The sequence below is a fragment of the Leptidea sinapis genome, chromosome 34 (assembly GCF_905404315.1).
Source record: "Leptidea sinapis chromosome 34, ilLepSina1.1, whole genome shotgun sequence".
NCBI lineage: Eukaryota > Metazoa > Arthropoda > Insecta > Lepidoptera > Pieridae > Leptidea > Leptidea sinapis.
In genome coordinates this window covers 7,201,374-7,221,312 of record NC_066298.1, presented here as the reverse complement: position 1 = coordinate 7,221,312, position 19,939 = coordinate 7,201,374, and the positions used below count along the sequence as shown (strand labels likewise).

The window sequence follows — 19,939 nt, the reverse complement described above, 5'->3', positions numbered from 1 at the left end:
GCCACAGTATGAGTATTTGATAGGAAGGATATCTACTGTCACCATCTCAGCAATTTTGAGGCAGGGCGGAAGTTAGGGGAGGGCCGATGGCCACTAGGGCTACACCCTCGGCGCCTATTTCTGCCGTGAAGCAGTAATGTGTAAACAATATTGTTTTCAGTCTGGAGGGCGCCGTAGCTAGTGAAATTACTGGGCAAATAAGACTTAACATCTTATTTATAAAGTTGACAATCGCAACAGCTGTAGTCCTGCTCAACTATTGTGTTTGTCAAGAATCCAGAGCGGCAATGCATTGTAATAGGCAGGGCGTATCAATAACCATCAACTCAACGTCCTGCTTGTCTTGTTTTATTACTTTATTTTCATAAAAAAAAACCCGGGCCTCAACAAGAACACCTACAATAAAGACGGGAAAAAATTCAGTCTAGTAAACAACTTATCATCACAGCCCCAGCTCAATACGTCAGTTAAAACGGAAGCTGGTTGCAAAAACCGAAACTGCGTTGCGGCGCTAGGCACAATAATCCAAACTTTATAGTTCTAATGAGGAATTGCAACCATGCCTCTAGATTATTTTATCCCGTGCAAAATTTAAGCATGTCATCAAACGGGTGAGTAACTTTCAAGTTACACACCTAGTACAAACAAGTTTTGGGCGTTGTCGAAAGCTACACTGGGTAACTTAAAGCAGCTATTCTTGCAGCCACTGCACCCGTATGAAAAGACACCCTGGCCTGTATAGCAAAATAGAAAGCTGTTCTTCTGGGGACTCTATTTGCCTTCCACTCGACGATGGAAAGACAGCGCGGACTATCCCGTGGTGTTAGAGATCTATGCTGAAAGAACAGATCAGACAGAAAGCTGTGCGGTGAGCTCTGCATCCCTTGGACGTACAGAAGTCTCAAGTGCTTAGAACATGTACCCCTGAGTTGACAACGGTGCAAACTCAGGGAAGGCTGCCCCTGTCCATGTAATCTAAAAAAAGAGACAGCTACAGGCGTATTGCTATTACCTCCCTGCTCTCAAAAATCATGTTAAATATTATTAGCTGCCAGCTCTCGGCATATCTAGAGGATCACCAATTGATCAACGACCGTCATTACGGCTTTCGCTATATGCGGTCGGCGGGCGATGTTAGACATCGATATCAGATAGGCACTCCTCCCGAAACATTCATCATTTGTGCTTCAGTTTATGCAAGTGGACCTCCAGCTTCCTCACTCGTCGCACCATAAAAGTTGCTGTCGACGATGTGTTGTATTACCTAGCTAATAATTGGGATTTAGATTCTATGCAATAAGTCGAAATACAAAATAAATACATAAACTAAAATAATATATATTCAAGGAAATTGTTTTCCACTACACTTTGGAATGACCTTCCTTGTGTGGTGTTTCCAGAACGATACGACATCTGTACCTACCTTAAAAAAGGTACACTTTATATATGTATGTTTACTTTTGAGGAGCTGTCTCTGTTCTGCAATTCCTCTGGCGTTTGAAGAGAATGTGGACGGCGGTGAACAATTAACATCTGATGCACTATACGCTCGTTTGTCCTCCGCTTCCATAAAAAATTGTTTATCACTCACTCACCGCTTAGCATAACTCCGGCAGGTATGACTAGAATACGCTCGAAGGTAATTCAAGTTCAAAATCACGTAACAAATTAGTATTTATATAAGGAACAAGGCCTATAGACAATTAATTTTAGAGGAATTAGAACAATATGTATTGAATCACAATTATCATGCTATTCAAAATTCGAATAGAAAATAATGGCAGTCATTATTAGCCATTACAATCAGAAAATAAAATAATGCCTTCTCAGTTTTGATAATGGTTAAATAATGTGTATTATCATTAGTTTTAAATTACTTTCAAGGTTATTGTTGTTATGTGTTACTAATCAACGTAGTTTAAAAAGTATTGGTATTATATTAGGTTTCATAACCAGACGTTTCTGCAATAAAAAAAAAACGATTATAAAAGAATTTCTCCATTATAGCAACACTGAATTGGCGGGATTTTGAAAAATATGTGGAACAGTTGATTAGAGTCATTGATAATGATAAGATAACGGCTACACTCAGAGATAAACAATGTACACGGATTTACAAGTTTAGTCATGAAGTTAATGTTTGTGTGAAAAATGGAAGAATCTCGTGTTAATCAGCGTCAGAGTCGGGTTGAAGATTTACATTTGGACAGGGTGATCGCGTCGCAACCAGAGATCGGACCAACTCCACCCGACGGTGGTTACGGCTGGCTCATTGTTGTTTCAGCTGCTATCTACAATGTCACAGCTCCTTCAGTGCTTATGCTTTACGGCTTCATAATACTCAAGTCTTTGCGTGAAGAGGATCATGAGGAAGGCGAATCGTTGCGTATTTGGGATTTGGATGTGGCCTTGGTTCCCGTCATTATGACTGTGATAAGACTCCTTCTGGAGTCATGGTGCAGGGCAGTGGTCAAGATATTCAACATGCCGAGGTTTACCGCACTGTCGGGTCTCTGTTTGAGCGTAGCTGGTGTTTTGTTGTCCAGCTACTCTACGAGTGTCTCAAGTAATGATCACATCGTGAGTGTGTTCGCTGGAATATTCGTTGGTAAGTTTTATTAATACTCACTACATGTTACTAATTCTACATTCGTTTTTATCGTCAATGAACACCAACAAAGGTGGTCGAACCTAGAAGAGCACCAGTCCATCAGTGTTAAGTATAAAAGAAATATTATAGATAAAATAATTATCACTTTGTAATTGTGACCTTAAATGTAATATGAAAGTCATTTTTAATAATTTAGGTAAGTACTAAGTAAGCGATAGACTTTTCTTGTTGATTTGATAATGGTAAAAACAGTAAGTATTTTAAAGTATTAGGTATGTTAATAAAGTAAATCCATATACCTAATAATTATTACACTATTAGGTAGGTAGGTAATGGATAGGTAGGTATTGTGGATTATATGATTGATGGATAGTGACCGTAAAAAAATCACAAAATCAAATTTAATCTGGTGTAGTATACTTCACTATTCTAGACCAAAATGATATAGGTAAGTACTTATAGGAAATAATAAACGGATAAAAGAAAATTTTAATCCCAATGTATCCCCAACAATCAGTTACTAGATAATACCTAAGTATTTTCAATCAATTCTTCAATAACAGTAAAATGATGAAATCGTTAACAGTAAATGAAGTATAAAAAATGAAATGAATTTTCTCAAGGCGACTTATACCATTGTACCTGTTAGAATATATTTTCTTCTCGTTGGCTGTCGATAACGGAGACGAAGGTCGTGCAATAATAAGTATTTACAAGAATATTATCGTCAATTTGTAATAGCATGTCGTAATGTTAGGTTTGTTTGTCGAGCTGTGGAACAGGCTATGGGTTCAATTTTTAGCCATAACTGATGCTTAAGACGCGTCCATGGTGTTTTTATTTTGTTTAATTAGTGGAATACGTAAATAAAGTATTTAACTATGTTCTTAAAGCAATAGACTTTATATCACACTAACTAAACTATCTAATTAATGTTGGTAAGTATTCCGGGCAGTCACGAAGATTGTATCGGTGGCGTAGCGTGCCTTGGCAGGGCCCGATATAAAAATTTGCTAGAAGGGTAAATAATTCTCACAAAAGAAAAAAAAGGTTACAATAAAATTAAAAGAAATATTTATTCATCATAATTATATAGATGTCACTTTTTCCAAAATGTTTACAAACAATAATTCAAATTAAATATATCTACACTTGCCACGCCCAGCGTTTGTGTGTGTGTGTGTGTGTGTGTGTGTGTGTGTGTACTATGGGTGCTAGAATCATCGAAATATTTCATACAATAAACATAATTAAAATACATAAAATATAAACATTCACGACTCGGAAACAAACATTCATATTCATTATACGAATAATTGCACCTACTCTGGTGGTGGTACTAACAATTAGGCTTCATTTAACAAGGAGGATATGTGCATTGGATAGCTGAATAAAGAAAAACACCTGAAGTTATAGAGAATCATCTGCGAAAAACTGGACATGCCTGCGTGGTAAGTCGTAACACATACCGACCTATGGAGTAGCGTACCGCGGTAGAATCCCGATTATAATATAACACTGCACTTATTTAGCCGCGCTAAGTATTTTTTTTATTAATGAGATGAGCGTATTGAATTAGACTGAGTTCTCACTCACGTCTATGTAACGCTCGTACAGGTAAATTCGTCTGGATTCGACTAAGCTGCTTCACCCGAAACTTTACAAGTAAAAACCTAAACCACCAAGCCGTATCGTTAAAGAAGATTAAGACCCGCACGTTCTATAAACTCGCAATTCAAAACGGTTTCTAAAATATTTTAATGTGAACTATCAATCATATTATCTTTGACTCGAGGCCGATTAAGCTAAATCTTTTTATTACAACTTTCAAATCATTTAAAACAGAGACCACAATACCTATATATTGTAAATATTATTTCTTGAAAAAAAAAAATATATATTCTAAGTTATTAACCTCTCCTTGATGAAGTTTCACTTCTTTCGTGTGGTGAACATGACACACCCATTACACACCGATATTTTTTTGTCATATTCAGTTACTGACCAAATAAACATCATATTTTCAGGAACTGGATCTGCTCTCACGGGACAGCAGTCAGATGTTATCATAACCCACTACTTCAGGGAGAAGCTCACTTTGGCGCAAAGGATAACCAAAGTCGCGCCATGTCTTGGCAATGTTGTTGTGCCACTCATCGTTGGATACCTATGCACTGTTTACAGTAGCGACGTAGTAGTCATGATCTATGGCGCTATCCTGATGCAGAACTGTTTCTTCCTCGCAGCATTCACACGGCCGGTGTATATCGAAAGAGTCATCAGAACCACGTATAATATGCTTAGAGATGCTGTAGAAGATGACGATGAAGATATATTTTCCAATCAAAATTCTAACACAAACGAACAAAATACACCTAATATAGCACCAAATCAGGAGACAGAAGATGCCAACGACGTGGTTGTCTTCAATTCCCGACAAAATGCACGGGAGGTATTGGATCCAGATGTAGAAAGGAGGGAGAGTGATAGGCAGGCCCGATTTTCGTCAGATTTCAGTACGATGTACGATGGTTCTGCTTCTAATCGGTTTTCATCCGACTTTGGGAGTTTGCAAATAGGCAGCTACAGTAACATTAGCGGTTATCAAGAGTTGGCAAGCATAGACAGAGATGGGCAGAACCCTCAACCTTTATATCGAGAGACCACTGTTGATGCTCCGCCGAGTAGTTTAGTATTTACGTCTGAAATGACTCTAGGATCAGCAAGACGAACGGCTTCGTTGAAAAAGAACTTCATAACAGTGGTCAATATGCTGCAAGATATAAATTTCTATTTATACACGCTAATACACCTGTGTACGACGTACAGCGGTCTCGTGTTGTGTGTAGTTTTCCCACCGTTGATGTGGGAAGAAAATACATCTATGAACATTTGGTCGGTGAGTTATTAGAACACAATTCAATACAAACTAAATTTATGTATAATCTATAATACAAACTAAAATAATAGATAATAATATAGCATATCTTTTAGTATCCTCAACTAGAACCCGTAATATACCTACATAAAATTGTAAAACTTATCTATCTATATATATAAAAGAGAATGTATGTTTGTATGTTCCCTAATAACTCATAAACTATTCGACCGATTTCAATGGAATCTTTTGTAATAGATTCGTTGAAGCTCAAGGAAGGTTTACATATATAATTTATATGGCAAAACAACGTTTGCCAGGTCAGCTAGTTGCAAATTAATTCTAACGGGGCTACCTACTCAACGTACTACCAACTAAATTAACACAAGTAGGTACGGAAAACATGCTATGATGTGATTGCTTCCACCCATTTTATATATTTATGGATAAAAACAAAAAAAAAACGTAACTTCATATTTTATTGAGGTTTGTTTTCAGTCACGCTATTTTATAGTACCTAGTGTTACTTATAACAAGTGAACTTCTTGTAAGCAATCATCGCTCCAATCGCTTTTGTGTGGTAAAGATTACTATAACATAAATGACATTCTTAATGATACCACAGATTGGAAAAAACGATCGTCCTAAATTTTATTGTACGATATTTTATGAAAAAAATAAGCCCACTGAGTTACTTGCACCTGTTTTCTCGGGTATTAGCCATATTTATTCACTTGTAAAGTAGATCCTGTAGATGAAGCCACAACCTGAGAGTTGAACAAAGCAAACAGAATTTTATAACGAGGCGGTACTCGAACGGTTAGCTCAGTTGGTTAGAGCACCGGCACGGAACGCTGGAGGTCGTGGGTTCGAATCCCGCATCGTTCATAAAATTTTGTTTTTCAAATTTTATTTGTGTATTAATCCTAGAAGTGAGGGTTATCACTTTAAAAAACATAACCTATTGTTTAGCCATATTTATTCGAAATTGGTGGTAGTTTATGACGTTCTTTACGTAAACTATTTTGAATAAAAATATTTGAATATGAATCAACTTTCCAAAATCTCAATAAGGATACCATCCTCACTATATATGAAGCAAATAAGTAGTTTCTTCCAAGTACCTATAGCCAAACATTGGAATACATACACATTGTTTAGGTTTAAGTGTGTAGGTACCTACCTTGTTCGTTCAGACTGAATTTGATGTTATAAGAGGTACAAAAAAAAACAAAGTGTATCGCAGTGTAACGTGTAACGGCATAATGTTGGAAATCAACAATGGCTACGATGTTCTGCTAATTTTACATTATTGCAATATATAATGTAGGTTTCAAAAGTTTTTAAATAAAATACAGCTCATTTTACACACTTATAATACTAAGTTCTACTGTAGAAAGATTATCCAATTGTAAACGTAAATAAAAATCTTGTGCCGAATTTTTTTTTTTTTTTTTTTTAGCAGTATTAATAATAATAATAATAACATTGGAAAACTGTTTTGCAGTGATATTAAAATGGGCGGACCTCGGACCCCGAAACAAGTTAAAACTGTATCTTCGGGGTCAGTGATTCCTCGACAAATGACAATGACCAATGAAATAATTAATAATAAATAGAAATAAAATGTGTGTGTGTGTGTGTCTGTTTGTGTGTTTAATACTTAGTGAGTAGGTTACAGTAGACTTTCCTTTTCTGAATATGATAATTGTTTAAGATAGGCGATGGTTGAAGAGTATGTTGTTGTTGTTGAGTATTAAGACGAAGATCATAGATAGGTAGTCAAATCTGTCCTCACTGTTGCAGATAGCCTCGTTTACGTCGCTCTCCCATGGCGCATCGCTCTGCTTCGTCTTTCTCTGTATTTTCATGCCGAATAATATCAATGAGAAAACCAAGCTATGTGCGTTCTTCTGTGTATGTGGAGCCATTGGATTTTATGGTAAGAATGTACCTCTACTAATAATTCATATAGGTATCTATTATTGCATATACTTTGTTTAAATAACCTATTGTTTACTTACTAAAGACAAATAGGGCCACTCGTTTATTTGTGCTCACATATTTTTTGTTCCGTTATTTAAATCAGTTGCATATTTAATCGGCGTTTGGAAGATACGGCGTTCATCAACCATTCGCAGAATTGATGTACTTATTGGAACTTCATAGAGACTTGTTTTATTATTTTAATACACTAGCTGAACCCGGCTACACTTCCCTGTTGATTCATCTAATAATGTAAGGAAAAAAATGTATAAAAACTAAATCAAAGAATATGTAGCAAAATAAGTAGCTTTATGACTGTCTACTAAAAGTAGGCTTTATGTATGTCTGCGTGATTACGCTTCGAAGTCGAGCGACTTGCAGTCAAAGCGCACTATTAATTTCATACGTTTCCAACGTGGACGAACCTCAAATTTTTATACTGTCGAGTTAATAAGTCTTTTATTGGGCGATGATATGATGATACAACATGATCCCAGAAAATGTATAAAACAAATGTTACCAAATACAAAAGAATTGTTAAAAAACGTTGGTGTGGTAAAGGTTACTATAGCATAAACGATTCTTTAATGATAACAGAATGGCGCGAACGCCCTCAGGCTATTTAATTGTAAATTGTTTTGTATGATACTACTACATATTAACTACTACTATATATTACTTACAGTAACTAAATTAACAAAAAAACGCCCGCGGAATTTCTTGCGCCCGTTCTTCTCAGGTCTGAGGCATAGATACTATTTCGAATGGGTGGTAGTTTATGACGTTCAATAAACGATTTTAAATCTAAATTTGAATTAAATTTAATTTTGAAAGAAATTTCTTGCCAATCACAGGCACTTTGTGGAATGAATTACCGACTGCTCATTTCCCGAACAGATACGACTTAGGGACCTTCAAGAAAAGAGCATACTCGCACCTTAAAGGCCCGCAACGCATGTCTTGCCATTTGTTGTCGATGTCCATGGGCGGTTGCCTCACCACTCCCATCGCGTGAGCATCTTGCCTCCTCTTATATATATAAAAAAATATTTGAATTTCTTTGCAGGAATTACACTGTTCTCAAACAAGAACTACCTGGTCGTGTGGTGCATGTTCGCCAGCCTATCCACAGCGACCTGCACGATCCTCCAGCAGTCGTTGTACAACAGTACGGTCAACGAGTTCGACTCGACTGCGACCGTGACCACAGCCAACACGATTGTTGCAGCCACGGTCATGTTGTGGGCGGTCTGCTTCAACTATACCTACAAGACATGTTTCTTTCTGGCCAGTTTGCTGCAAACCTTCACCGCGTTTGTGTTCTTACTCGCTTCGTTTCGGAGAAGGCGATAAATTGTTGCAGTGAATATTGTAAATTTAACCGTGTAAACTTTAAACGGTGTGTGTACAAACTTTGAGGTGACCACACATTAGCAGTTCGCCAGCCTATGTCTGATCAAGTGTAATGTAATTATTTATATAGTTATGAAGACAGTGAAAACTGTAATACTCCTGGAATACGGTCCTTAAGTTTCTTTTGAGGTATATTAAGATTGACAGATAAACGAACTAAGTATGTGTGATGCATCTGCTAGGTGGCCCTACATAGACAGGTGTGTGACAGGCCTAAAACCAGTTTTCGAGTTTGCTGGCAGGCATTATTATACCTAATGTATAGTCGTTGTAGACCCAAGCCTGGCTGTCTGATAAAACTATGGACTGTAAGCAAATCGTCAATGTTTGGTCAACTTAAAAAGTAATATAGTGCAACAGATTTCTTCTGTTGGTTTACTCATTTAATAAAGGATTCTGCACTTTTTATGGGGATCAAGCAAATGGAAATTTAACTTTCCGAAACGCCCATCTGAGGCATACCACGGCGCGGAGTACTTGCCGATTTCGAAAGGTTAAAACGCCCATGGACATCTGCAATACCAGAGGACAAGAGATGAGTTGCCGGCCTTAGAAATGAGAGTATGCTCCGAACTTGAATATTCCTGAGCCGATTAGCTACCGGAAAATTGCAATCGTTATATGGTTCCACAAAGTAATTCGAACTATTCCTCCACTCCTGATATATATCATATCTCTTTACAGTATATACTGTCAAGAGGATCGGAGGTGAATTCATCGTGCATGATTCGAGCTAGGAGCTATTGAGGAGCCTAGAGAACGGAACGGAACACCTTTCTAGAATGATCTGCACTACACACAAATCGCCAAAATATAGAACCACTCAGTGTTAAAAAATATGGATACGATTGTGGAAAATGAACTTTCGGTGTAAGATTATAGGATTCAAATTAGATTGTTGACAAACTTTATCTTCCAAACAAATAAGTAAAGAGATGTTTCTTTATTTAAATATTAACACATTTTCATTTTTCTGTTCAAAACTCGACCTCTTTTAAGGTATAATTATCTGCCGTAAATTTTATTTTTCTTTTTGACGTAAAATGTTGGCAATACATTTGGTGGTTTGAATATTGCTATGTTTATGACGTTGTGACCATGATTTAACTACTTTCGATGACGTTATCTATTTGGTCGCTTTCGGTGAATCGATAATGTATATGAATAACGATGGGTGTTGCCCTGTTTTTGAATATAATGGGTGTTACTCTTGACGCTGACTGTACATACTTATATCATTTGCTATAGGTACGAAAAATTATATGATGGTGTAAGCATCTTGGTGACAGTGATAGAAATGAAAATACCAAATATAATTCAATTAAATGTGGTACGGATGATAAATCTACTTATTACATGAAATTTAATATTTGTATTTCTTAATATCTACATTTATTTGAATTAAATTAGACCGAAATAATAATAGTTACCTATGTAAGGTTGTATTATTTCATAATTTTATTTATTATTTATAATTTAACATAAAATAGATGTAAGTGTGTATAACATAAGCAAAAAGGAAGATAAGCAGAGATAACCAGACAATTTAATGAGCCAAAAAATCAACTAGGTACATACAGATAGCGCGCGAGTTAAATGCAGAGTTCAGGAATGCCATAGTGTTGTGACCTCATGAGTGTGCCGATAAGTTTAAGCATTGCTTTAAGTTTACCATTATAAATCTCAAATTTTTGTTCTGCCTTTCTTCAACACACACTCCTAAAACATTTTTCGCCATTTCTCCTACTTGGTCATGAATAAAAACTCTTTTTTGGAAACGCAACCTAATGGATTCGGATCAGCCATTATCCGAAATCATAAAAATAGCACGGGATCGCAATTTCAGTATTAACACGATAAGCTTACGATAACTGTCAAGTACGGCACAGCACTACAAAGCAGGCGCGACAGGTGAGGCGTGCAGACAGCGGGGGGAGATGCTCCCTCTCTTTTCTTCAGGCTCCGGCTGCATTCAACTCGCGCTTCATCGGTACTTACATAATTTTCCCTTTATATTATTTTCGTCTAATATCGCGATAAAATGGTATAATACTCTATTTCAAAGACTCCATTGTCTCTGTCTATCACATAGTCTATGCTGTGGTGTGAACAATAATAAATAGATATAAGAAAATTTTGATAAATTATAATAAAATCATTGAGGAAAACACTTAAAAAGTTTTATTTAACCGAGATCAATATTTTACGAATGTGTTTTTGTTTCCGTCATATAAATAATTGATATAAGATGCTTAAAACATATGAGTTAATAGTAAGCACATTAAGTTAAGGTGTTTGTATTTAAAATTTAATGATAATTCATTTTCCACCTTCAACAAGTTGAAAGAAAAGTTGGTGACCTTTCAACTTCGAAGTTAAGAAAAATATTTCAGAAGGTGAGTAACTGCATTGAATGTACATGATTTTGAAAAAATATTATTTTACAATGGTAACACTAATAAACATTTTTTACCACATCATATTTTTTCCTTACAAAAGTAGAGATACTCTATGAAAATAGAGACCCACTATTTTTATAGATACTCACTTATTGTGGCATGCACAAAATATAAATATAATATGCGATACTTAAAGTAGTAATTATATTTCATTAGGGATACCGTCGATAAGAAGCTCAATTAATTACTAGACTAGTTTTGATAGACATACACTATAAATCTCTTATTGATCAAGTTTACCCAAAAATCCATCAAATATTGAAAACAATGAATGAATAAATGAATTATTCATAATATACACATAATTTGGACGTCTTACAAACTACAATTAAAAATACTGTTCAATGATTTTAATAATATTTACATAATTATGTACACATATTAAAATTAAAATAAGTCGGTCAGTAATAAAATAATGTTGATCAAACACTTACTGCCGTTGTTATTTATGTTGAGTTACACATAAATAACATGACCCAGCCACCGAAAGCCGTTGGAATGATAAAAAATAATAATAAATTAATATTGTTATTGCTAATACATAGAATAGTTATTGCATAAAAACGATAATGATATTGTATAAATATTTCCAAGAAATGGAATGTTTACAGTCAATAGGTATATAAAAGTAGGTATGTGCATACCTACCAAAGTAATAATAATTTAAACCGAATATATTAATTATTTGATCTATTTCTCCAGTGAGAAATACACTTACTTACATTAAAATGATAAAATCATATTTCAATGGAAATTATTTTAGTAAGTAGTTTCATTTGAGGGAAATTTTTAGTATATTTTAAGGTATTTTCCCTACCAATGAGTTAGTACTGGACATAATGTTTATACATAAAATCACAGAATGGATACACTTTCATAAAGGGAAGCGTTAAGAAATTCGAGAGATGGTACGTTTTTTTAAATAACACTACACACACATTTTGTATTTTGATGTGAAACATCTATAGCCGCACGTAAAACCGATTTCTGGCGTGGCGACGCATGCCGTGGCGACGCGTCGCCTTGTCACAGTAATACCGTCCTCAGAGGCAACATCGAATATAACTATTAGCGAAGTCACTGATTAAACGAATTAAGTAGTCACGATTTGAAATAAATTCGTAAATTTTTGTATTTAATGAAAATAAATGTTTATTCAATAAATAGTCATCGTTATCTGGAAAAAAATCGTAATATTTTATTTTATCATTATGACATATTTAGTTCCTATCACAATATGTTCTTTTCTGCATATTACTTTTACAAAATAATGTCGATGTTTCACATCTGCCAGGCGTCCCGTGACTCACATTTTTTTTTACACAAAGAATTTTATTAAGCATTCATCTAATTAATAATAATATAAATACAACACAACAAATATTAGTGCACTTATTATGAGTATTAAACTATTGAGATATTGAGTGTTCGCTGAATTGGCATAACACAGTATTAAAGAAACTGTATACATGATGAAGGAATCCTAAAATATGACTCAGTTTTGATATAAATATTGAGATTAAGAAGATATTCTATTAAATAAAGGCATAAAAGAAGGCAATCGGCCCTATTTACTGGAGCATTAACAACATCACGGCTCAATTGCCATCACCATGTCGCTTGAAAATTTATAAGATGAGATGAGATGATTCAAAGCAGATTGATACAAATATATTAATTTGTATTACAGCTTACTATATTGCTAAAATAAGGTGTTTTTTTTGTCAAAAAGAATAAATGGTATATATACATTAGGGAGGAATGCAAAATATGCCACCATGCCTAAAACAGCTTCTGCAGGACGGTGTTATCACCTAATTTAACATCTTGACCATTCTTTCCCATGACACACTAACCAAGCAAATCCATCATTTCACTGTTATCGAGCTTTTTAACATTGTTGTTATTTTGATTTTGACCAGGCAGCAGGGATTCGAACGCCGACCAATCCTGTTTAGCTTTTGTCTGATTCGCCCATTTATTATTTAAATTATTAGGTGACGGTGAGTTACTACTCCAACCTGTACTCTCGGGCAAAGCGAGTTGCCCTTGGAAACCGTAACTCAAGGTACTATTCATTTGACTAGAACCCATTAACACTGTATTACTCATTAAGTTACTTGTACCCGTGAAATTTGACCCTAATTGGTTACTACCAATTGGACTAAAACCTATTTGATTTGTACCTATTGTATGTACACCCATATTATTTGTACCTACACCCATTTGGTTTGCACATTTTGGACTCATACTCATTTGATTTGTTCCCATGAGACGTACACCCATTTGATTTGTACCTAACGAACTAAGATCCATTTGATTTTTATTTGGGCCCATCGGACTAGACATTTGAATCGTTGAATTTCCCATCGGTAAATTGAAATTTTTGTGAGGAGTTTCTGCATTCGATAATTGATTGAGGTTGGACTGCAGCAGTGAACTAGTTAGATCTATAGGCTTCGTTTGCTGAGGCGGAGACACAACTTTGGGTGTTGGCATGGTCTGTCGAGATAACTTTCGAGCAGCATCCTGTTGATTAGCTAACCTGTAAAGCGAGAAGAAACATTAGTGCTTCCTAGAACTTGTTATATTTAATAGTTCTTAGATTTTTAGCAGTTACAACTTAAATTAAGGTTGCGTTTCCGAGATGCAAATATCTTTTATACTAAAACGGACTATCAAAAAGTCCGTATCCAATGAGTATGTCTATCTAGAAAAATCGAGGCTTCGGTTATCCTTCGATTTTTTATTTAATCATATTTATATGTCATTTTCTTTAAATGGATCGCGTGAGATTGAACGAACGCCAACTTAGACAATGTTTTGCTTAACGACGTGTTAACATTAAGCTTAACAGTGCTTTATAATACAACAAACTCCATTTTAGACGTCGTTTTAACAAAACACGTGTCTAAACCATGTTTAAATTATTTTTGTAATAACACCTTTACTTTTCAGATAATTTCACTTAAAAAATGTTATCACAGATTTATATAGTAGTATAGATTATACCTTTGTTTATCCTCAATACTAAGAGATGTGTTTTGATTTATACTGGGCACGACTGGTTCTGGTTTATTTTTAGTCTTCGCAGGTGAGAACGGATCCAGACCGAGGCCGGAGAACATGTGGTCTATGTCAGTCTGTGGTGCGGGGGCCGACACTAAACTGTCACCGGTTGATAGTGCTGTTTCCATTACTCTGAAATAATATAAATAAACAATGTGAATGGCATATTATAAATAAGTAGTAGATTTAAAAAGTTTGATTAGAATCTAGGGTATTTTATTCTATATGAAAAAAAAAATTGAGATCGCCTATCTCAATTTTATATTTATAACCCGTCAAAAATCCGTTTCAGTTCATAATAGTTATAATAAACAATTTTTTTCTTATTTAAAACAAATGAAACGATAGTCACCGAACAAAATGGCGTCCAGCGTGTTTCTAAAATAACGCACGAAAACTTAAAATGCAATGTTATGCCACTTAATAATTGAATAAAATTTGTGTTTTTTTTGTTTTATAGTTTATTTTGAATTAGGACAATTTGCATGAATGGGTCTAATACGCTATTGTCGGTAGAATGATAAAAAACGTACATATGTATACAATACAGATAATATTAAAACATTAATTCAATTTAACACCTTATTTCGTGGCAGTTATTTCAGTCTATTGTACACGCTCATTACTCGTAGAAGTATCTAGTACACTTTATCTGCACATTTCTGCTTTTTCGGTTGGAAAAAATGGACTGTATTGCGTGTTTATTCTAGTAAATATAATCCGCATCACAATTTTATTTATTTTAGAAAGTATCGGTGCCAATATATTCAGAATTGTGGAAAGTGCAATAGCACTTTGCTATTATTATACCCCCAACTTTTAAGATGTCACAACAGGCTTGTCAAACTACTTACTAAACTAGCATGACTAGATGTGACATCACTTATTGAAAGTCAAAAAACTACTGCCCATTCCAAAATGAATGCCTCAGGCCTGAGAAGAACGGGTGCAACAAACTCAGCAGGCTTTTTTTTTCAACAAAAAATATGTTGTACAATTAAAGTAACATTGTACAATTAAACTTATTATTTAATAGCCTGAGGGTCGCTCCATTCCCAATCTGTGGTATCATTAAGAAAGTCATTTATGTTGTAGTAGCATTTGCCACACTAACATTTTTTAACAATTCTTTTGAATAACATAATACTTTTGTTTTGAATATTTTCTGGGATCCTGTTGTAAAAGCATATACATCGCCCCACAAAAGACTTGCTAACTAGACTTTTAATCATAATTTAATTAACAGCATACATTAATATTAAATTAAAACTGCATGTTCATCGCTCAATACTGATTTTAGTGTTCATTTAATTTTAGTCTTTCATTTATATAATGAGTAGTGACGTAGTTACATCACAGTACAATTTATTATAAGGCATACTTACTTAGACTCATTCTGAATTGAGTTCAACTGTTCAAGTTTTGTTCTGTGCTCTGCTTCCACAGTGGCAATCATTTGTTTCACAAGAGATATGAGTGCACTGAACTGATTCAATGTGAGCCCATTCTCAACACAAAGTGGTATTAAGAACGGCAACACTTTTGTAGCCATTACCTCTTTTGTGATTCCAAGTTTTTTGTGACTCATTGTTAGCTTGTATATACCTACAATAAACAATTGTGTTTTGAATATCAAGTATGTAGTATATATATATTCAGCATAGTGTCACTGGCTAAGCTGCCACAAAGCGAGTGGCGCACATTACCGTCTTAATCCGCCGCGCGTTACCGACGCCAATTTCAATGGGCTCGTGTTACGATAAAATTTATTGCTTATGAAGTGTTTCGGCTTGTTTATAAAAACGAACGTCTATGCTTTTGTTATTAAACAAGCTACCGCTTTGTTAGATAACATAAACAATAGATACTGCGTAATTTAAACAAATTTCGTATAAAGTAGGGCTCTCATGCATTTTTTATGATTTTTTTAGATTTACCTACAGATTACATTTCGATTATTACTAATGAATGTAGTAATTTTTTATAACTAAAACATACTTCAAATTGACTAATTAGTCAGTCATAGAATAATTACTAAAACATCATAGATAATACAAAAAAGAATTTTTAAATCGACTGCTACAGATAATTTTTACGGCTGACCGCATTTTGACGGCTTGTTGTATTTTACACAGATAAAGTTTTAAAATTAAATATTCTTACTTTTATAGTCTGTTAAATTACCTTTCTTGTGGTATAATAATGATTATCTTATAATCATAATTGTTAATAGCTATGGGAACTTTATAATATGGAACTTATTTCTGCAGCAAAACAGTAGTGTGCAGTTTTCCAGTTTGTAGCTATTTAGCTAATGTTGTAATTACAGGCATATGCAATTTTTTTTCCTTTAACCTCTGTCCATGTATCATAGTGTTATAATATACTAGCTGACCCGGCAAACGTTGTTTTGCCATATAAAGTATAATTCACGCGATAGTTTTATAAGTAATAAAATATTGCCTATATTATAGCCTGTACATCATTTTGTTCTATTGTCAATAGTTTTTGCAGCGCACGCAAAAATAGGTTTTCGATTTTACACCTTGTGTTACAAAATAGCAATTTTATTACGGATCCCTAATTTTGAAAAAAAAAACATAGCCTATAGCCTTCCTCGATAAATGGACTACCCAACACTGAAAGAATCATTCAAATCGGACCAGTAGTACCAGAGATTAGCTCGTTCAAACAAACAAACACTGCAGCTTTATAATATTAGTATAGATATGGCATTATGCTAAGTTAATTTTTATGATGTCCTATGACTTAGAGTATTATCATTGATTTAGCTAAATAAAGGTGGGTCTTTTGCTCACTCCATTATTTATTCCCTACAAATATACTTTACTTGTAATAAGTAAATGTATAAAATGTTAAAATAGACATTTGTCTATTGTATTTACTAATGTATTTACATTTAAGCAATAATTCCCCAAAATTATAATGTGTATTGAATTATGAAAACATACCTAAAATACCCATCAATACTGCAGGCTCCCTGGAAGGTATCTGAGGCAAAAATGGTATAATTTCATCCAATACAAGCCACTTATCTAAGTGTTCTAATAATTTTCCCAAACACAGCAAGCAATTCACTCTCACGGACAGATAATTTGTACTCAAACATAACTTTTTTATCCTTGGTAATAGTGCATTTTTCATTGCTGGGTAATCTATTAGTGATGCAAATGTTGGCAATACTGAAAGACAAAGTTCTTGAATTTGTTGTGCATCAGCTTCTAACGCCCTATACAACATTGGTAGTATATCTGACTTAATCTCTTCTCCGGGTGTTAATTTCAGTAACAGCTCCATCTTCTGCATGAAAATTAATAATATTTGTATCGGATCTTGTATTGTCATGACTGGTTTCAACACTGGCAGAATGTATCTAACAAATTCCTCTTTTGTGGAATTCTCAGCAATTAACAGCACATTTGGCAACACAAAAGGAATCATCGGTGGATTAACAAACTCTTTAGATAGACATGGCAGAATTCTATAAATGCATATTCTATGTGGCATCTTCTGTATGATCTGTGGCAGGCCTTTATAAAACTGTGACTTCTGAAGATTGTCCCATTGAAATAGTGAATCTAAGTAATTTAATGTTTTAACACCCACATCCTCAAAATATGGAATCTGAAAACATTAAATAGCTGTTTAGAGATCAATCATCATTATAAAAGCAAAATATAAGATATTTTGACACTTTGGTCTTCAGTACATTTAAAAAAAAATACCTTCAAAAACTGATGAGGATCAGGCCTTAATTCTGGTGTAACATTCAACATAAGCTTTACGTAGTCCCTTAAGCCTTCAGCTACACATAACAGCCTTGAGGCTTGTAGATTTCTCATTTCATTTACAAATCTCTTATATTTTGAGTAATCACTGCCAACATTAGACAAACTCTGATATCCAGTACTATGAACTGTATAGATGAGCATCCCAAGGGAGTAGATGTCACTAGCTGGAGAATGAGATGCAGTGAGAACATACTCGGGCGCTAGGTAGTCCAATACGGGCTGTGTTAAAGCTGGCATTGCTTGACAATACTCAGTGAAGGGCCAAAATGGAGCCACCCCCGGTGGACTTTGATTTGCTATACAGAAGTCAAACCCAAATATTTTCCAGGCCCCCTGCTGATTTACAACAATGGACTCTGGACATATATTATGGTGCAGAAGTTTAACATCATTATGTAAAAATGCCAACCCTTCAGCAACTTGCATAAGTCCATACTTAATTTCTACTTCATACAACTTGTAGTTCACCAAATGGCTAGGAGTGGGTTGAGGCATGTTTTCCGTGTTACCAAGAATATTAGCTAAACTCGCAAATACAGGCTCTGTAGCAAATGCCAAGCTTTCGCGACTCTCTTCCAAACTATGTTGTACCGTCAATATCTGAGGGTGTCGCAATTTCGTTAACTGTACAATACCACGTTTAAGAGTCTCTAACATGATCTCTCGATCAGCCTTTGACCATCGTTCTAAATGTTTTTTCTCGAATACAAATATTGAAGCCTCTTGCTTCGTAGATTTTTTATAGCCTTTATAAACTTTCCATAACAATCCTAAAATAAATATATATAATTATTTTGCACAAATTATCGATATAGTACTTCTTATTAGAAGATAGTGCCTTATTATTTACCTGGTCCAGCACTTGCAATATATTGTGTTGCTTCAAACTCTCGTGTCACCGGATTACCCGGTAATACTCCAGATAATTGGGATACAGTATTTGTTACTGATGAATAGAACTTATTGAATACGTCCATTGTACTGGCTGTAACTAATTTTACCAGGATTTTTCATCTAAATACCAAAATTTATTTATCATTTATTGACATTAGCATTTTGAAAATAAACTTTTTTTACTTTTGTATTTCATTTTGACAACATCCATTGTCCAATCTCTTGACAGAGTATGACACTGACAGCAAAGAATTCTTTTTTCTATAGCACTGCACAGTATGCGCATTCAGCCATAAAAACGGGGAGAAAGAGGAAAGAATCGGATAAAAGGAATTTGGAAAATTATTTAACATAACATGGGGTTAGTATAATATAAAATAAGTATAATAATATGTAAGTATAAGTAAGCAAAACAAAAAGATTTAAGAACTAAAGTCTAACTAAACTCTAATATCCCTAATTCAAAATCAAAATAGGATATAAAATCACTTTTTTTATGGAATAGGAGGTACAAACGAACGTACGGATCACCTGGTTTTAAGTGATCACCGCTGGCCACATTCTCCTGCAACACCAGAGGAATCACAGGAGCGTTGCAGGCCTAGGAGGGTATACGCGCTTTTTTTGAAGGTACCCATGTCGTATCGTCCCGGAAGCACCGCATAAGGAAGCTTATTCCACAGCTTTGTAGGACGTGGAAGAAAGCTCCTACAAAACCGCACTGTGGAGGACCGCCACCAATGCAGATGGTAAGGATGATATCCTAACTTGTGGCGTGTCGTGCGAAGGTGGAATTCAGCGGCAGGAATCAGGTTAA

At 34.8% G+C, this 19,939-nt stretch overlaps 2 protein-coding genes across 2 annotated transcripts; one reads left to right on the top strand and one right to left on the bottom strand.

Moving 5' to 3' along the window:
- Positions 1-1,955: 1,955 nt before the first annotated feature.
- On the top strand, positions 1,956-10,326 carry LOC126975060 (uncharacterized). Its single transcript, XM_050822863.1, has 4 exons — positions 1,956-2,608; positions 4,639-5,510; positions 7,296-7,431; positions 8,542-10,326. Exons 1-4 carry the CDS (start codon positions 2,152-2,154, stop codon positions 8,826-8,828), a joined length of 1,752 nt encoding a protein of 583 aa, XP_050678820.1. The 5' UTR covers positions 1,956-2,151; the 3' UTR covers positions 8,829-10,326.
- LOC126975046 (SCY1-like protein 2) lies at positions 10,320-19,323 on the bottom strand. The gene is made up of 6 exons (XM_050822834.1): positions 19,079-19,323; positions 18,163-18,998; positions 17,389-18,061; positions 15,802-16,021; positions 14,360-14,548; positions 10,320-13,892 (listed from the first exon to the last, which is right to left on the bottom strand). Exons 1-6 carry the CDS (start codon positions 19,203-19,205, stop codon positions 13,199-13,201), a joined length of 2,739 nt encoding a protein of 912 aa, XP_050678791.1. The 5' UTR covers positions 19,206-19,323; the 3' UTR covers positions 10,320-13,198.
- Between the last annotated feature and the right edge of the window lie 616 nt (positions 19,324-19,939).

Coding starts and splice junctions, on each gene's coding strand:
- LOC126975060 (XM_050822863.1), top strand. CDS start 2,152: ATGGAAGAATCTCGTGTTAATCAGCGTCAGAGTCGGGTTGAAGATTTA. Junction 2,609..4,638: donor GTTCGCTGGAATATTCGTTG/GTAAGTTTTATT, acceptor TCATATTTTCAG/GAACTGGATCTGCTCTCACG. Junction 7,432..8,541: donor TGGAGCCATTGGATTTTATG/GTAAGAATGTAC, acceptor ATTTCTTTGCAG/GAATTACACTGTTCTCAAAC.
- LOC126975046 (XM_050822834.1), bottom strand. CDS start 19,205: ATGGACGTATTCAATAAGTTCTATTCATCAGTAACAAATACTGTATCC. Junction 18,999..19,078: donor TATTGCAAGTGCTGGACCAG/GTAAATAATAAG, acceptor TATTTATTTTAG/GATTGTTATGGAAAGTTTAT. Junction 18,062..18,162: donor ATCCTCATCAGTTTTTGAAG/GTATTTTTTTTT, acceptor TAATGTTTTCAG/ATTCCATATTTTGAGGATGT.